The sequence below is a fragment of the Petromyzon marinus genome, chromosome 32 (genome assembly GCF_048934315.1).
Source record: "Petromyzon marinus isolate PM22_M1 ecotype Great Lakes invasive population chromosome 32, UKy_Petmar_22M1.pri1.0, whole genome shotgun sequence".
Taxonomy (NCBI): Eukaryota; Metazoa; Chordata; class Hyperoartia; order Petromyzontiformes; family Petromyzontidae; genus Petromyzon; species Petromyzon marinus.
In genome coordinates this window covers 13,930,475-13,944,157 of record NC_133698.1, presented here as the reverse complement: position 1 = coordinate 13,944,157, position 13,683 = coordinate 13,930,475, and the positions used below count along the sequence as shown (strand labels likewise).

The 13,683-nt window shown below is 54.3% G+C and overlaps 2 protein-coding genes across 7 annotated transcripts in view; one reads left to right on the top strand and one right to left on the bottom strand.

Annotated features, from left to right (window-relative positions):
- Positions 1-13,683, top strand: part of TTC12 (tetratricopeptide repeat domain 12) — a 237,655-nt gene that overhangs the window by 35,432 nt on the left and 188,540 nt on the right. The gene's annotated exons all lie outside the window — the stretch shown is intronic.
- Positions 257-8,452, bottom strand: LOC142929645 (uncharacterized). Of its 2 annotated transcripts, XR_012945837.1 has the most exons (3): positions 1,474-8,135; positions 920-1,100; positions 257-426 (listed from the first exon to the last, which is right to left on the bottom strand). XR_012945837.1 is itself a non-coding variant. In XM_076071333.1 (2 exons), exon 1 carries the CDS (start codon positions 7,167-7,169, stop codon positions 6,072-6,074), a length of 1,098 nt encoding a protein of 365 aa, XP_075927448.1. In that variant the 5' UTR covers positions 7,170-8,452; the 3' UTR covers positions 257-426; positions 920-6,071. The 2 variants fall into 2 exon arrangements, 1 of the variants encoding a protein (XP_075927448.1); XM_076071333.1 differs by having other exon boundaries at positions 920-8,452.

The following is a 13,683-nucleotide window of genomic DNA, read 5'->3' as shown; positions in this document are numbered from 1 at the left end:
CAGTCTGACAGAGAGACTGACAAACGGAGAGGTTTATTTACAGCCACCTAAGAGCCCGCTGGGGTTGAGAGGTGGTGCAGTGGTTTGGTGGTAAGCACACCGTGCTACAGCCTCGTGAACCGAGTTGGATTCCCACCCATGGCTACCTTTGGTGTTGAGTGACATCTGATCCAGCCCTGGCATGTCCTCCCCCCACCTAAGCGGGGTGCAGCATCGTCAAACAACCCTCATGACCGACGCGGCTGGGATTCTGTGAAAGGCCTGTAATACTTGTTTTAATATTCGTGAATGGCTGATGACACTTTAATGCACAGAGGACTGCAGAGCTTGGGCACTTGTAGGTGCCGGCACACCGCCTCGCTGCTGCCTTCCCGCTCGTCCGTGGTTCATCCTCCTCCTCCTGGTTCCTCTCCGTCTTGTCTTTCTCTGCGAGAGCCACGAGTGAATACCAAGTAGCAGCGGCGGCGGCGGCAACGCGTTACAAGTTCACATTATTATAAGTACTATTTTTAATTCCTTAAACAACAAGTCGTTTTTTTCAATCGACGGAGCCCGGCGACTGGGTAAGCACGCGATAGAAGCGCAGAAATCAAACAAAAGACGGGGGAGAGAAAATACACACAACAAGTCTCTGCAATGAAATCTCTCAAATCGTGAACTCCGACCGCCGTGGCGACGCGAAGCCCTTTCCGGGGTTGGCGCTGCCGGCGCGAGGGCCGCCGCTGTGCCGCCTCCCTTCAAAAGTCGAAGCGTTCACAAAATACACAAAAAATATTCCTCTCCCGCTCCCAGCCAACCTTCGTGTCTCCCACGTCGGCCTCCGCCGTCGGGCTGTTGTCCGCCCCACACACGATATCTCTCACACGCCACGCGCGCTCCCTCTCTCTCTCGCTCTGTGTGTGTGTGCGTGCGCTCTTACTTTGTGATAACCTGTCGCCTGCTGCTCCCCCCTCGCGTCTGTCCCTGCCTCTTCCCACGTCTCCTCATCTCCATTCGGCGTTTTCATCCTCGCTGGTATGACGCAGCGGCACGAACAGTCTTCATGTCGCAGCCCAGCACGCGGGGCCGTGAGCTCATCAGCACACTCACACGCTGACACACTGACACACACATGAACACGCTGACACACTGACACACACTAACGCACTGACGCACGCTGACGCACACACATACTGATGAATACGCTGACGTACACATACTGATGAACACGCTGACATACACATACTGATGAACTGATACACACACTGACACACACTGAAAATGATGCACTGACACGTGCTGACACATTGGCATGCGCAACTGACACCCACACTAATACATTTACGCTGACACACACGTGCACTGACATAAACACTGACACATTCACTGACACTCACTGACACACTAATGTACACACTGACACACATACTGACACGCTCATTGACACGCTGACACTGACACATTAACTGACATATTTAACGAGAGAATTATCACCTTTATTTAGACTGCAGGAGGAGGAATCCGATGAGCTATGAAGCTCTTTTTCACAGATATCCAGTAAGGGTGGGCCAGCAAGTTACAACAAGAAACACAAACACGATAGGAGTGTAAAACAGAGAAAGTGTAAACAAGCCACGAAACATAAATGAAAAATATCTAAAGTATCTAAAGTATCGAGGTACGAATCGCACAACGACATCAATACATTCCTGCTGATTTATCAACAACAAATGCAAGCCTGGGAAAGGCAGAAAAACAACAGAATCCCAGACCACACCGAGACAACAAGAACAACAACAACAGTTCCAGACCACACCAAGGCAACAACAACAGTCCCAGACCACACCAAGACAACAACAACAACAACAGTCCCAGACCACACCAAGACAACAAGAACAACAACAACAACAGTCCCAGACCACACCAAGACAACAACAACAACAACAGTCCCAGACCACACCAAGACAACAACAACAGTCCCAGACCACACCAAGACAACAACAACAGTCCCAGACCACACCAAGACAACAACAACAGTCCCAGACCACACCAAGACAACAACAACAGTCCCAGACCACACCAAGACAACAACAACAACAGTCCCAGACCACAACAAGACAACAACAACAGTCCCTGACCACACCAAGACATCAACAACAAAAACAACAACAGTCCCAGACCACACCAAGACAACAACAACAGTCACAGACCACACCTAGACAACAACAACAGTCCCAGGCGACACCAAAACAACAACAGTCCCAGGCGACACAAAAACAACAACATTCCCAGATCACACCAAGACAATAACACGCAGTCTCTCATTTACATCGCACTTTAAAATGTAACTATCGATGATACACGGATCAGGTTCAAAGTTGCGAATCACATTTGTAAAAGTGGTTCATCTGGCACTAATGTTCTGCTTCAGGATGTTTTTTGAAGGAAGATTTACGATGTTAAGGGCAGGAAACAAGGTTGTTCATAAACGTTGGTGCTGCAACAGCAAAGGCTCTGTCACCTATTCCAAGTATTGTCCTCGGCACAGTTAAAAGGCAGACTCACTGACACACTCACTGACACACTCGCCGACACAACGACACACTCACTGACACACTCGCCGATACAACGACACACTCACCGACACAACGACACACTCACTGACACACTCACTGACACACTCGCCGACACAACGACACACTCACTGACACACTCACTGACACACTCACTGACACACTCACTGACACAACGACACACTCACTGACACACTCGCCGACATAACGACACACTCACTGACACAACAACACACTCACTGACACACTCACTGACACACTCACCGACACATCGACACACTCACTGACACACTCACTGACACAACGACACACTCACCGACACACTCACTGACACACTCACTGACACAACGACACACTGACACACTCGCCGATACAACGACACACTCACTGACACACTCACTGACACAACGACACACTCACTGACACACTCACTGACACAACGACACACTCACTGACACACTCACTGACACACTCACTGACACACTCACTGACACAACGACACACTCACTGACACACTCGCCGATACAACGACACACTCACTGACACACTCGCCGATACAACGACACACTCACTGACATACTCGCCGACACAACGACACACTCACTGACACACTCACTGACACAACGACACACTCACTGACACACTCACTGACACACTCGCCGATACAACGACACACTCACTGACACACTCGCCGACACGACACACTCACTGACACACTCGCCGACACAACGACACACTCACTGACACAACGACACACTCACTGACACAACGACACACTTACTGACACAACGACACACTCACTGACACACTCACTGACACACTCACTGACACGACACACTCGCCGACACAACGACACTCACTGACACACTCACTGACACAACGACACACTCACTGACACACTCGCCAACACATCTCAAGCAGCAGTCCCTTGCACTAACGTGCGAGTGCAGGACAGTTCTGTGGTGGTTGTTGTTGTTGTTTGTGGTGGTTGTGGTTGGTAGTGGTGGTTGGTGGTGGTGGTTGGTGTTGGTGGGGGTTGGTGGTGGGGGTTGTGGTTGGTGGTAGGAGTTGGTAGTGGGGGTTGTGGTTGGTGGTGGTTTTGGTTGTTGGTAGTGGTTATGGTTGGTAGTGGTGAGGGTTGGTGGTGGGGGTTGGGGTTGATGGTGGTTGGTAGTGGTGGTTGGTGGTGGTGGGGGTTGTGGTTGGTGGTGGTGGTGGGGTTGCTTTGGAACAGCGATGCGCACAGAAACTGTGCCACACTTTACGTCGATGTCCCTCGGGCCTCTCTCCTGGGGAGGCTTGCAGGCCGACGTGACTTGTAAAATCCGCCTCCCCCATCTGTGCGCAGCGAAGCCTGCGCGTCTTGAAGGCTCGCTTAACGCCCCGGCTGTCCCAGCTTGTTGTTCACCGCTGACTTCACTCTCGCGGAGTTCGTCTCCTTCGCAGCACCCCCTCGGGGCGGAGGACGAACGCGTGCCATTATAAAGACGACACGTTCCAATTTTAAACCAAAACAACAACACTCTTACTGTTGTTATTGTTGTTATGTGTTTCATCAGCAAACGCCTATCCCACCCGGACAATTGTTGTTAATGGCCGATCACACGTGCCAACCTTGCTCACACTAATTGCGATTAAGCGTCGCGTTTCCCAAACATAGGCATGGGCGCGCCGCCTGGGGGATGATTGGGCGCTGAGGGTGGCGGGGAAGAGGGGGGGGTCACTACGAGAGGGAGATGTGTGAGTGTGTGTGTCTGTGTGTGTGTCTGTGTGTGTGGAGTGGGAGCGGTAGTGTAGCTGTTAGCGCGCTGCCCTACAGACCTGGCGACCCGAGTTCCATTGCCGCTCACGGCCAACATCAGTGGCGATTATCTGAACCGGTCCTGGGCCTCCCCTAGGTCGACTCAGCCTCAAATTAGTACGTGGTGCTATGTATGAACATCGTCAATGGGGAGACAAAGGCGGCCGGGCGTGGTCTGGCACACCCACCCCCTTGTGTGCTGTGCCGGCCTTCATAGGTGGACTTTAAAGGACCACGTGCATGCGGTAATCGGTGATGTTTTGGGAAGTGCCCCTTTTTCATGGCACGTGATCAAGAGAGGCCAGAGAGAGTGGAGACTGCATCGCGTCTCACATCACGGTTGCTTTGCTGGGCCCGCTGAGAGCCCCAGAGACCAGGGCCTCGTGTGGACGAGCGATCTGGGTCACCGACGCGACAAAAGCAGTTTAACACGTAGTAGTACCAGACTTTGGCGACCAATATCATCCACTATAGAGGTGTTTTGGGTTAGATCGCGTAAATATATAAAGATGGCGTTAAAACCCGCCACCACCCGACAGCCAACTGTAGTAAGGGCTGTCACTATCTTGATTTGAAGCTTTCGTGACTGCAGGAATCCATACTCCTTTGTTCTTTCGGCAAAGTCACGTAGGTAGAAAAATAAAATTAAAAATAATACATCACGACGTTTCGATCGCAACACAAGAAGCGGTCGTCCTCATGCGGAAAAAAATAACCCAACAGTGGAACTGCTGAACCAGCGAGAGAGCGAGAGAGCTGTCACAACAACAAGAGGTTACATCTTGATGTCAAGCTTTCGTAACTACAGGGATTCATATTCTTGGCTCTTTCGGTAAAGTCACCACGTAGAAGGGAAACAATACAATAATAAAAATATAAAACAATAAAATTCTCACGACGTTTCGACTGCAACACAAGCAATCATCATCAGGTGTGAAAACCACAGCAAGAAAATTTTCTTGCTGTTGTGAGAATTTTATTGTTTTGTATTTTTATTATTTTATTGTTTCCCTTCTACGTGACTTTACCGAAAGAACCAAGAATAACAAGAGGTTATATACGTGGCGATGGGTAAGCAGGCGGGGTCTGACCTGGAAAGGAATTCTATCCCCACACGCCAGCACGTCAGTTGTGTTCATGGGGGAGATAGGGAGAGAGATTAGGGAGAGAGATTAGCATGAAATGAGCTTCCGTCACCGCATAAGAGTACCGTCCCCGCATATGCGCACAACAGCAGTGTTAATGGGAGATTATCGCTATGTTGATGGGAGAGATGAGGCTGTGTCGGGTGGTGGCGGGTTTTAACGACACATTTATATACTGACGCGATCTAACCCAAGACACCTCTATTGTGGACGACGAAAGCAATAACGCGCAAAGAAAGCGCGACAATTAAGGAAATGTAAATCAGATTCTTTTTTCTAATTACCGGGTAGAAATCAAAGCAGAGACGATCAAATAGAAGCCAGAGCAGCCGCCCCCTCTGTGTGCTCGCGCGTCCGTCTCGGTGTTTGTTTGCGTGTCTCTGCGGCTGGCCCCTCGCCGTAAGGGATGGCTGTGTGTTTTGTGGAGGGCGCTCGGGGCCGCTCTCATCACGGCTCGCATTTGTCAGCGATACGGGGAGGGGAGAGAGCGGGAGAGAGAGAGCGGGAGAGAGAGAGCGGCGCACGGCGCGTCAGGAGAGCCTCGCACCTCTGCCGTGAGACGCGGGCGGCCGATCACTCGTCCAGCCTGGGGTGGTGGTTGTCATGGAGGTGGTGGTTGTCGTGGGGGCGGTGGTTGTCGTGGGGGCGGTGGTTGTCGTGGGGGCGGTGGTTGTCGTGGGGGCGGTGGTTGTCGTGGGGGTGGTGGTTGTCGTGGAGGTGGTGGTTGTCGTGGGGGTGGTGGTTGTCGTGGGGGCGGTGGTTGTCGTGGGGTTGGTGGTTGTCGTGGGGGCGGTGGTTGTCGTGGGGGCGGTGGTTGTCGTGGGGGTGGTGGTTGTCGTGGAGGTGGTGGTTGTCGTGGGGGTGGTGGTTGTCGTGGGGGCGGTGGTTGTCGTGGGGTTGGTGGTTGTCGTGGGGGCGGTGGTTGTCGTGGGGGCGGTGGTTGTCGTGGGGGTGGTGGTTGTCGTGGGGGCGGTGGTTGTCGTGGGGGTGGTGGTTGTCGTGGGGGTGGTGGTTGTCGTGGAGGTGGTGGAGGTGGTGGTGGTTGTCGTGGGGGTGGTGGTTGTCGTGGAGGTGGTGGAGGTGGTGGGGGTGGTGGTTGTCGTGGGGGTGGTGGTTGTCGTGGGGGTGGTGGTTGTCGTGGAGGTGGTGGTGGTGGTTGTCGTGGGGGTGGTGGTTGTCGTGGGGGTGGTGGTTGTCGTGGACGTGGTGGTTGTCGTGGGGGCGGTGGTTGTCGTGGGGGTGGTGGGGTTGGTGGTTGTCGTGGGGGTGGTGGTTGTCGTGGGGGTGGTGGTTGTCGTGGGGGCGGTGGTTGTCGTGGGGGTGGTGGTTGTCGTGGAGGTGGTGGAGGTGGTGGGGGTGGTGGTTGTCGTGGGGGTGGTGGTTGTCGTGGAGGTGGTGGAGGTGGTGGTGGTTGTCGTGGGGGTGGTGGTTGTCGTGGGGGTGGTGGTTGTCGTGGAGGTGGTGGTTGTCGTGGGGGCGGTGGTTGTCGTGGGGGTGGTGGGGTTGGTGGTTGTCGTGGGGGTGGTGGTTGTCGTGGGGGTGGTGGGGTTGGTGGTTGTCGTGGGGGTGGTGGTTGTCGTGGGGGTGGTGGTTCTCGTGGGGGTGGTGGAGGTGGTGGGTGGCGACGCTGCGTTGTGCCGGTTTCGGGGTGTGCTGATGCTCGACATGCATGTGGCATGCGTGTGTGTGTGTGTGCTACTTGTGTGGGGAACGGCAGTGTAGCGGTTAGTGCACTGCGCTGCGAACCTGGCGACCCTAGTTTGATGCCCGCTCACGGCCAACGTCAGGGACGATTATCTGAAACGGTCATGGGCATCCCCTAGGTCGACACAGCCTCAAAAGAGTACCTGGCGCGGTGTGTAAACATCGCGACTAGAGAGACAAAGGCGGCCGGGTGTGGTACTTGTGCGTGGTACTCGCACCTCCCCGGCCTCGCGGGCTGCGTCACGTCCACGGCGAAGCGAGGACGTCGCGGTTCGGTGGCCCGCAGCCTCGTTTGTAAAACCCGGAGCCCGGAGCCTCGTTTGTTAAACCCGGAGCCCGGAGCCTCGTTTGTTAAACCCGGGGCCCGGAGCCTCGTTTGTAAAACCCGGAGCCCGGAGCCTCGTTTGTTAAACCCGGAGCCCGGAGCCTCGTTTGTAAAACCTGGAGCCCGGAGCCTCGTTTGTAAAACCCGGGGCCCGGAGCCTCGTTTGTAAAACCCGGAGCCCGGAGCCTCGTTTGTAAAACCCGGGGCCCGGAGCCCGGAGCCTCGTTTGTAAAACCCGGGGCCCGGAGCCTCGTTTGTAAAACCCGGGGCCCGGAGCCTCGTTTGTAAAACCCGGGGCCCGGAACCTCGTTTGTAAAACCCGGGGCCCGGAGCCTCGTTTGTAAAACCCGGGGCTCGATGCGGGCGAAGCAGATTTGATGCATTATCGTAATCTGCTGGCTCCGCATTACCGCGAGAAACCCCCACCGATTTGCTGTAAGGCGTAAATCCACGTGGGCATAAATCACGGCCAGGCCGGGTGCCTCGCCACGCAAACTCCACGGGTGGGGGGGGGGGCCGCGACCGACCGCGTGCCCTCTCCGCCGGGCCCCGTGACGGATGCGGGCGATTGAAATGAAGCCCCCCCCCATACCCCCCCCCCCCCGCGCGATAATTAAGACGGCTCCTGATGTCTATCGGACTCACTTTACAAATTGAGTGCTATAACGATCTCCCTCCCTCCCTGCTCGCTCGCCTCCTCTCTCTGCCCGTGCCCCACGTGTGATTGAACGCGGCGTGATCATTGAAGTGCTGCCCATTTGTCACGCCGCTCGGGTCGTGGGAGGTCACGCGCGGCACGCGGGGGTGGGGGGGGGGCAGCCGGCAACTGCCCCCTCCGATGGAGCGTGGTACCGGTAAAGGCGCAGCCCTGCAAGCGCTCGTCCACGCCGCCGATAGTGGAAGGGGCCCCCGTTAGACGGAACCCCTCCGAGAGGGTACTTCATGGCCTGCTCTTCCACGACATTTTGTAAAGAGTTGGAGTAGCCGCGATTTGCCCCACCACTCACGACCTGCTGATCGTAGCCAACCGCGCACCTCCGATGAGCACGCTTGGATACGTACCGTGTGAAAGAAGTTTAAACAAACGTACGTAGCTGCGCGTGCACCCCGTTAACCCGCCATGTGAAATCAGCGGCTACCTGGCTCAGCGGCTTCTTCACAGCTTCGGCAGAATGTCTGCGTCTCGCGCGTCTGATGTTTGGTCGTTCGGTGGTTTGGGGTTGTCAACTGGACGACCCCGCGCGCCATCGTTTCGACTGTAGCGTCGCCCGTGCGATCGCTCGCTCGGCGTGCATGAGCGAAGCACGACCACCGAGTTGTGGTTAAAGCACCACCACCGAGTTGTGGTTAAAGCACCACCACCACTACCACCGCGAGTTGCCAACAAGCATGCAAAGCCGCGTGACGGCGCAAACCACACACATGCGCGCCCGTTCCGAACAGCCGTCGGCATTTCCTGAATAAATGATGTGTCGTGTCCCTCTCGTGTCCAGGGAATGCCCCGCGATGGCTGTTTGCACACCGCGCACGTGGCTGAGTGATGTTTACACTTGTGTACACTTGTGTGTACACTTGTGTACACAAGTGTACACACAAGTGTACACTTGCGTGCGTCTCGTTTTACACTCGGGGCTGCCCGGCGCGCGCTACGATTGTTCGTGACAGGATGTGATGGTTGTTGGCGTGAGCCGACACGAGTGGGCCCTCGAGTGTTGTGGCTGCCGGACACTCCGCGTGGATGCTTCCCAGAGGCAGACTTTGCAATGAAGATACTCTGCTGATGAGTCCGTAGAAGGGTGAAACCGGTTTATCAGTTGTCTCGTGTTGCATCGCTGCTGCTGCTGCTCGTCGTCACATTTGCTCAACAGCTACGCTGACCGCAATGCACTTCTTCAGGATAATGCTCACGGCCGTTTTCAGAATGAAAACCTCGGTCGTGTGCTTTTGGCAAGGCACATTTCTGCGTGCGATTTTTTACTCACGGTTTCCCAGCCTGCACCATCGCTGTGCTCTGTTACGGTGAGCGATTCTATTTCTCGTCAGCTACCGATCTCAGATCTCCCTGCACACCGCGGCCGGAAATCTGCCGCGGCGCTTTTTGCGTCGCAAACAGAAAAGCAAAACGAGAATGGATACTGAGATTCGGGTCAGCACATCGGGTCAGCACATGGGCGCATTCCCATTGGGCCCCGGCGCACACGGCGGACACGGCAGCACCACCACGCCCCGACCTCCCGGCCCCCTCTCCTCCCCCCGGTCCCCGCTTTCGTGGCGTCCCCATTTCGAACATCTCACTCCTCCTCATCCCCTCCGTGTCCACGTCTCTCTCCTCCCGCCTGCCTCTCCCCACTGCTGCTCTCTCTGCCTCGCTTCCTGTTCTCTCCTCTGTCATGTTTCGCACCGCCGCCTCTTGCACCCCTCCTACCCTCTCTGTGGCCCGCGTGGCGATGTGGCCGACAATAAAGTGAAGTAGCTTTTTTGCGGAGGTGGCCTTTCGTGTTGGGCTCAGGGTATTGACGAGGACGTGCCTCGTCTGTCAAAGACGCCCCAGGTGGCCGCGTGTCTGAGCCTCCCTTTAACCCTCGCGCCCGCCCGCCCGGGATCGTGAATTCCTCTCCGCGAGCGAGAGACGCCGGTCGCTTCGTCGATCGATGAATCGATTGACCGACGGCGGTGGCGCTCTGCGGGCTGACGCGGCGCGGGGTGGAAAATGAAAACGCAACCGCGCCCGCCGCGGTGCCTCCTGGGCCGGCTCCGCGGCGCCGCGACGGACGGGGTCCGTTGCTGGGCTCGGGCAACCCGGCGAGAGCGGATCGCGGGGGCCGCGGCGGGAGGAGCGGCGTCTCTGCGCGTCGCTCCTCGTTATTACTCGGGACGGGAAATCAATAATGGCGCGGCGTGCGTGAGCGGGGGAGCGAGCGAGTGGGTGAGGGAGTGATCGGATGGGTGAGTGGGCGAGTGGGTGGGTGAGTGATCGGGTGGGTGAGGGAGTGAGTGGGCGAGTGGGTGGGTGAGGGAGTGATCGGGCGAGTAAGTGGGTGAGTGGGTGAGGGAGTGATCGGGTGGGTGAGAGGGTGATCGGACGAGTGGGTGGGTGAAGGAGTGATCGGGTGGGTGGGCGAGTGGGTGGGTGGGCGAGTGGGTGGGTGGGGGAGTGGGTGGGGGAGTGGGTGGGTGAGGGAGTGAGTAGGCGAGTGGGTGGGTGAGGGAGTGAGTGGGCGAGTGGGTGGGTGAGGGAGTGAGTGGGTTAGTGGGTGGGTGAGGGAGTGAGTGGGTTAGTGGGTGGGTGAGGGAGTGAGTGGGTTAGTGGGTGGGTAAGGGAGTGAGTGGGTTAGTGGGTGGGTGAGGGAGTGAGTGGGTTAGTGGGTGGGTGAGGGAGTGAGTGGGTTAGTGGGTGGGTGAGGGAGTGATCGGGCGAGTGGGTGGGTGAGGGAGTGAGTGGGTTAGTGGGTGGGTGAGGGAGTGATCGGGCGAGTGGGTGGGTGAGGGAGTGAGTGGGTTAGTGGGTGGGTGAGGGAGTGAGTGGGTTAGTGGGTGGGTGAGGGAGTGATCGGGCGAGTGGGTGGGTGAGGGAGTGAGTGGGTTAGTGGGTGTTCCGCATGGACCCCGGGGCTCTGTCGGAGATCTCGGATTAGAATGGGAAGCGCTCCGCTGGGAAAGGGAAAACTCAAAGTCGGGGGATTCGTGAAGGATTTGCAGGAGTGCGGCTCTGCGAGCAGTCGTTTCCCCCTCCACCCACGAGACCCGCGTGTGAGTGTGTTTGTGTGAGTGTGTTTGTGTGAGTGTGTTTGTGTGAGTGTGTTTGTGTGAGTGTGTTTGTGTGAGTGTGTTTGTGTGAGTGTGTTTGTGTGAGTGTGTGAGTGTGTTTGTGTGAGTGTGTTTGTGTGAGTGTGTTTGTGTGAGTGTGTTTGTGTGAGTGTGTTTGTGTGAGTGTGTTTGTGTGAGTGTGTTTGTGTGAGTGTGTTTGTGTGAGTGTGTTTGTGTGAGTGTGTTTGTGTGAGTGTGTTTGTGTGAGTGTGTTTGTGTGAGTGTGTTTGTGTGAGTGTGTTTGTGTGAGTGTGTTTGTGTGAGTGTGTTTGTGTGAGTGTGTTTGTGTGAGTGTGTTTGTGTGAGTGTGTTTGTGTGAGTGTGTTTGTGTGAGTGTGTTTGTGTGAGTGTGTTTGTGTGAGTGTGTTTGTGTGAGTGTGTTTGTGTGAGTGTGTTTGTGTGAGTGTGTTTGTGTGAGTGTGTTTGTGTGAGTGTGTTTGTGTGAGTGTGTTTGTGTGAGTGTGTTTGTGTGAGTGTGTTTGTGTGAGTGTGTTTGTGTGAGTGTGTTTGTGTGAGCGTGAGTGTGCGAGTGTGTTTGTGTGAGTGTGTTTGTGTGAGTGTGTTTGTGTGAGTGTGTTTGTGTGAGTGTGTTTGTGTGAGTGTGTTTGTGTGAGTGTGTTTGTGTGAGTGTGTTTGTGTGAGTGTGTTTGTGTGAGTGTGTTTGTGTGAGTGTGTTTGTGTGAGCGTGAGTGTGCGAGTGTGTTTGTGTGAGTGTGTTTGTGTGAGTGTGTTTGTGTGAGTGTGTTTGTGTGAGTGTGTTTGTGTGAGTGTGTTTGTGTGAGTGTGTTTGTGTGAGCGTGAGTGTGCGAGTGTGTTTGTGTGAGTGTGTTTGTGTGAGTGTGAGTGTGCGAGTGTGTTTGTGTGAGTGTGTTTGTGTGAGTGTGTTTGTGTGAGTGTGTTTGTGTGAGTGTGTTTGTGTGAGTGTGTTTGTGTGAGTGTGTTTGTGTGAGCGTGAGTGTGCGAGTGTGTTTGTGTGAGTGTGTTTGTGTGAGTGTGTTTGTGTGAGTGTGTTTGTGTGAGTGTGTTTGTGTGAGTGTGTTTGTGTGAGTGTGTTTGTGTGAGTGTGTTTGTGTGAGTGTGTTTGTGTGAGTGTGTTTGTGTGAGTGTGTTTGTGTGAGCGTGAGTGTGCGAGTGTGTTTGTGTGAGTGTGTTTGTGTGAGTGTGTTTGTGTGAGTGTGTTTGTGTGAGTGTGTTTGTGTGAGTGTGTTTGTGTGAGTGTGTTTGTGTGAGTGTGTTTGTGTGAGTGTGTTTGTGTGAGTGTGTTTGTGTGAGCGTGCGAGTGTGAGTGTGTTTGTGTGAGTGTGTTTGTGTGAGTGTGTTTGTGTGAGTGTGTTTGTGTGAGTGTGTTTGTGTGAGTGTGTTTGTGTGAGTGTGTTTGTGTGAGTGTGTTTGTGTGAGTGTGTTTGTGTGAGCGTGAGTGTGCGAGTGTGTTTGTGTGAGTGTGTTTGTGTGAGTGTGTTTGTGTGAGTGTGTTTGTGTGAGTGTGTTTGTGTGAGTGTGTTTGTGTGAGTGTGTTTGTGTGAGTGTGTTTGTGTGAGTGTGTTTGTGTGAGTGTGTTTGTGTGAGCGTGCGAGTGTGAGTGTGTTTGTGTGAGTGTGTTTGTGTGAGTGTGTTTGTGTGAGTGTGTTTGTGTGAGTGTGTTTGTGTGAGTGTGTTTGTGTGAGTGTGTTTGTGTGAGTGTGTTTGTGTGAGTGTGTTTGTGTGAGTGTGTTTGTGTGAGTGTGTTTGTGTGAGTGTGTTTGTGTGAGCGTGAGTGTGCGAGTGTGTTTGTGTGAGTGTGTTTGTGTGAGTGTGTTTGTGTGAGTGTGTTTGTGTGAGTGTGTTTGTGTGAGTGTGTTTGTGTGAGTGTGTTTGTGTGAGTGTGTTTGTGTGAGTGTGTTTGTGTGAGCGTGCGAGTGTGAGTGTGTTTGTGTGAGTGTGTTTGTGTGAGTGTGTTTGTGTGAGTGTGTTTGTGTGAGTGTGTTTGTGTGAGTGTGTTTGTGTGAGTGTGTTTGTGTGAGTGTGTTTGTGTGAGTGTGTTTGTGTGAGTGTGTTTGTGTGAGTGTGTTTGTGTGAGTGTGTTTGTGTGAGTGTGTTTGTGTGAGTGTGTTTGTGTGAGCGTGAGTGTGCGAGTGTGTTTGTGTGAGTGTGTTTGTGTGAGTGTGTTTGTGTGAGTGTGTTTGTGTGAGTGTGTTTGTGTGAGTGTGTTTGTGTGAGTGTGTTTGTGTGAGCGTGAGTGTGCGAGTGTGTTTGTGTGAGTGTGTTTGTGTGAGTGTGAGTGTGCGAGTGTGTTTGTGTGAGTGTGTTTGTGTGAGTGTGTTTGTGTGAGTGTGTTTGTGTGAGTGTGTTTGTGTGAGTGTGTTTGTGTGA

Bases quoted from the DNA above. Each gene is read 5' to 3' on its own strand.
- LOC142929645 (XM_076071333.1), bottom strand. From the start codon at position 7,169: ATGCATGTCGAGCATCAGCACACCCCGAAACCGGCACAACGCAGCGTC.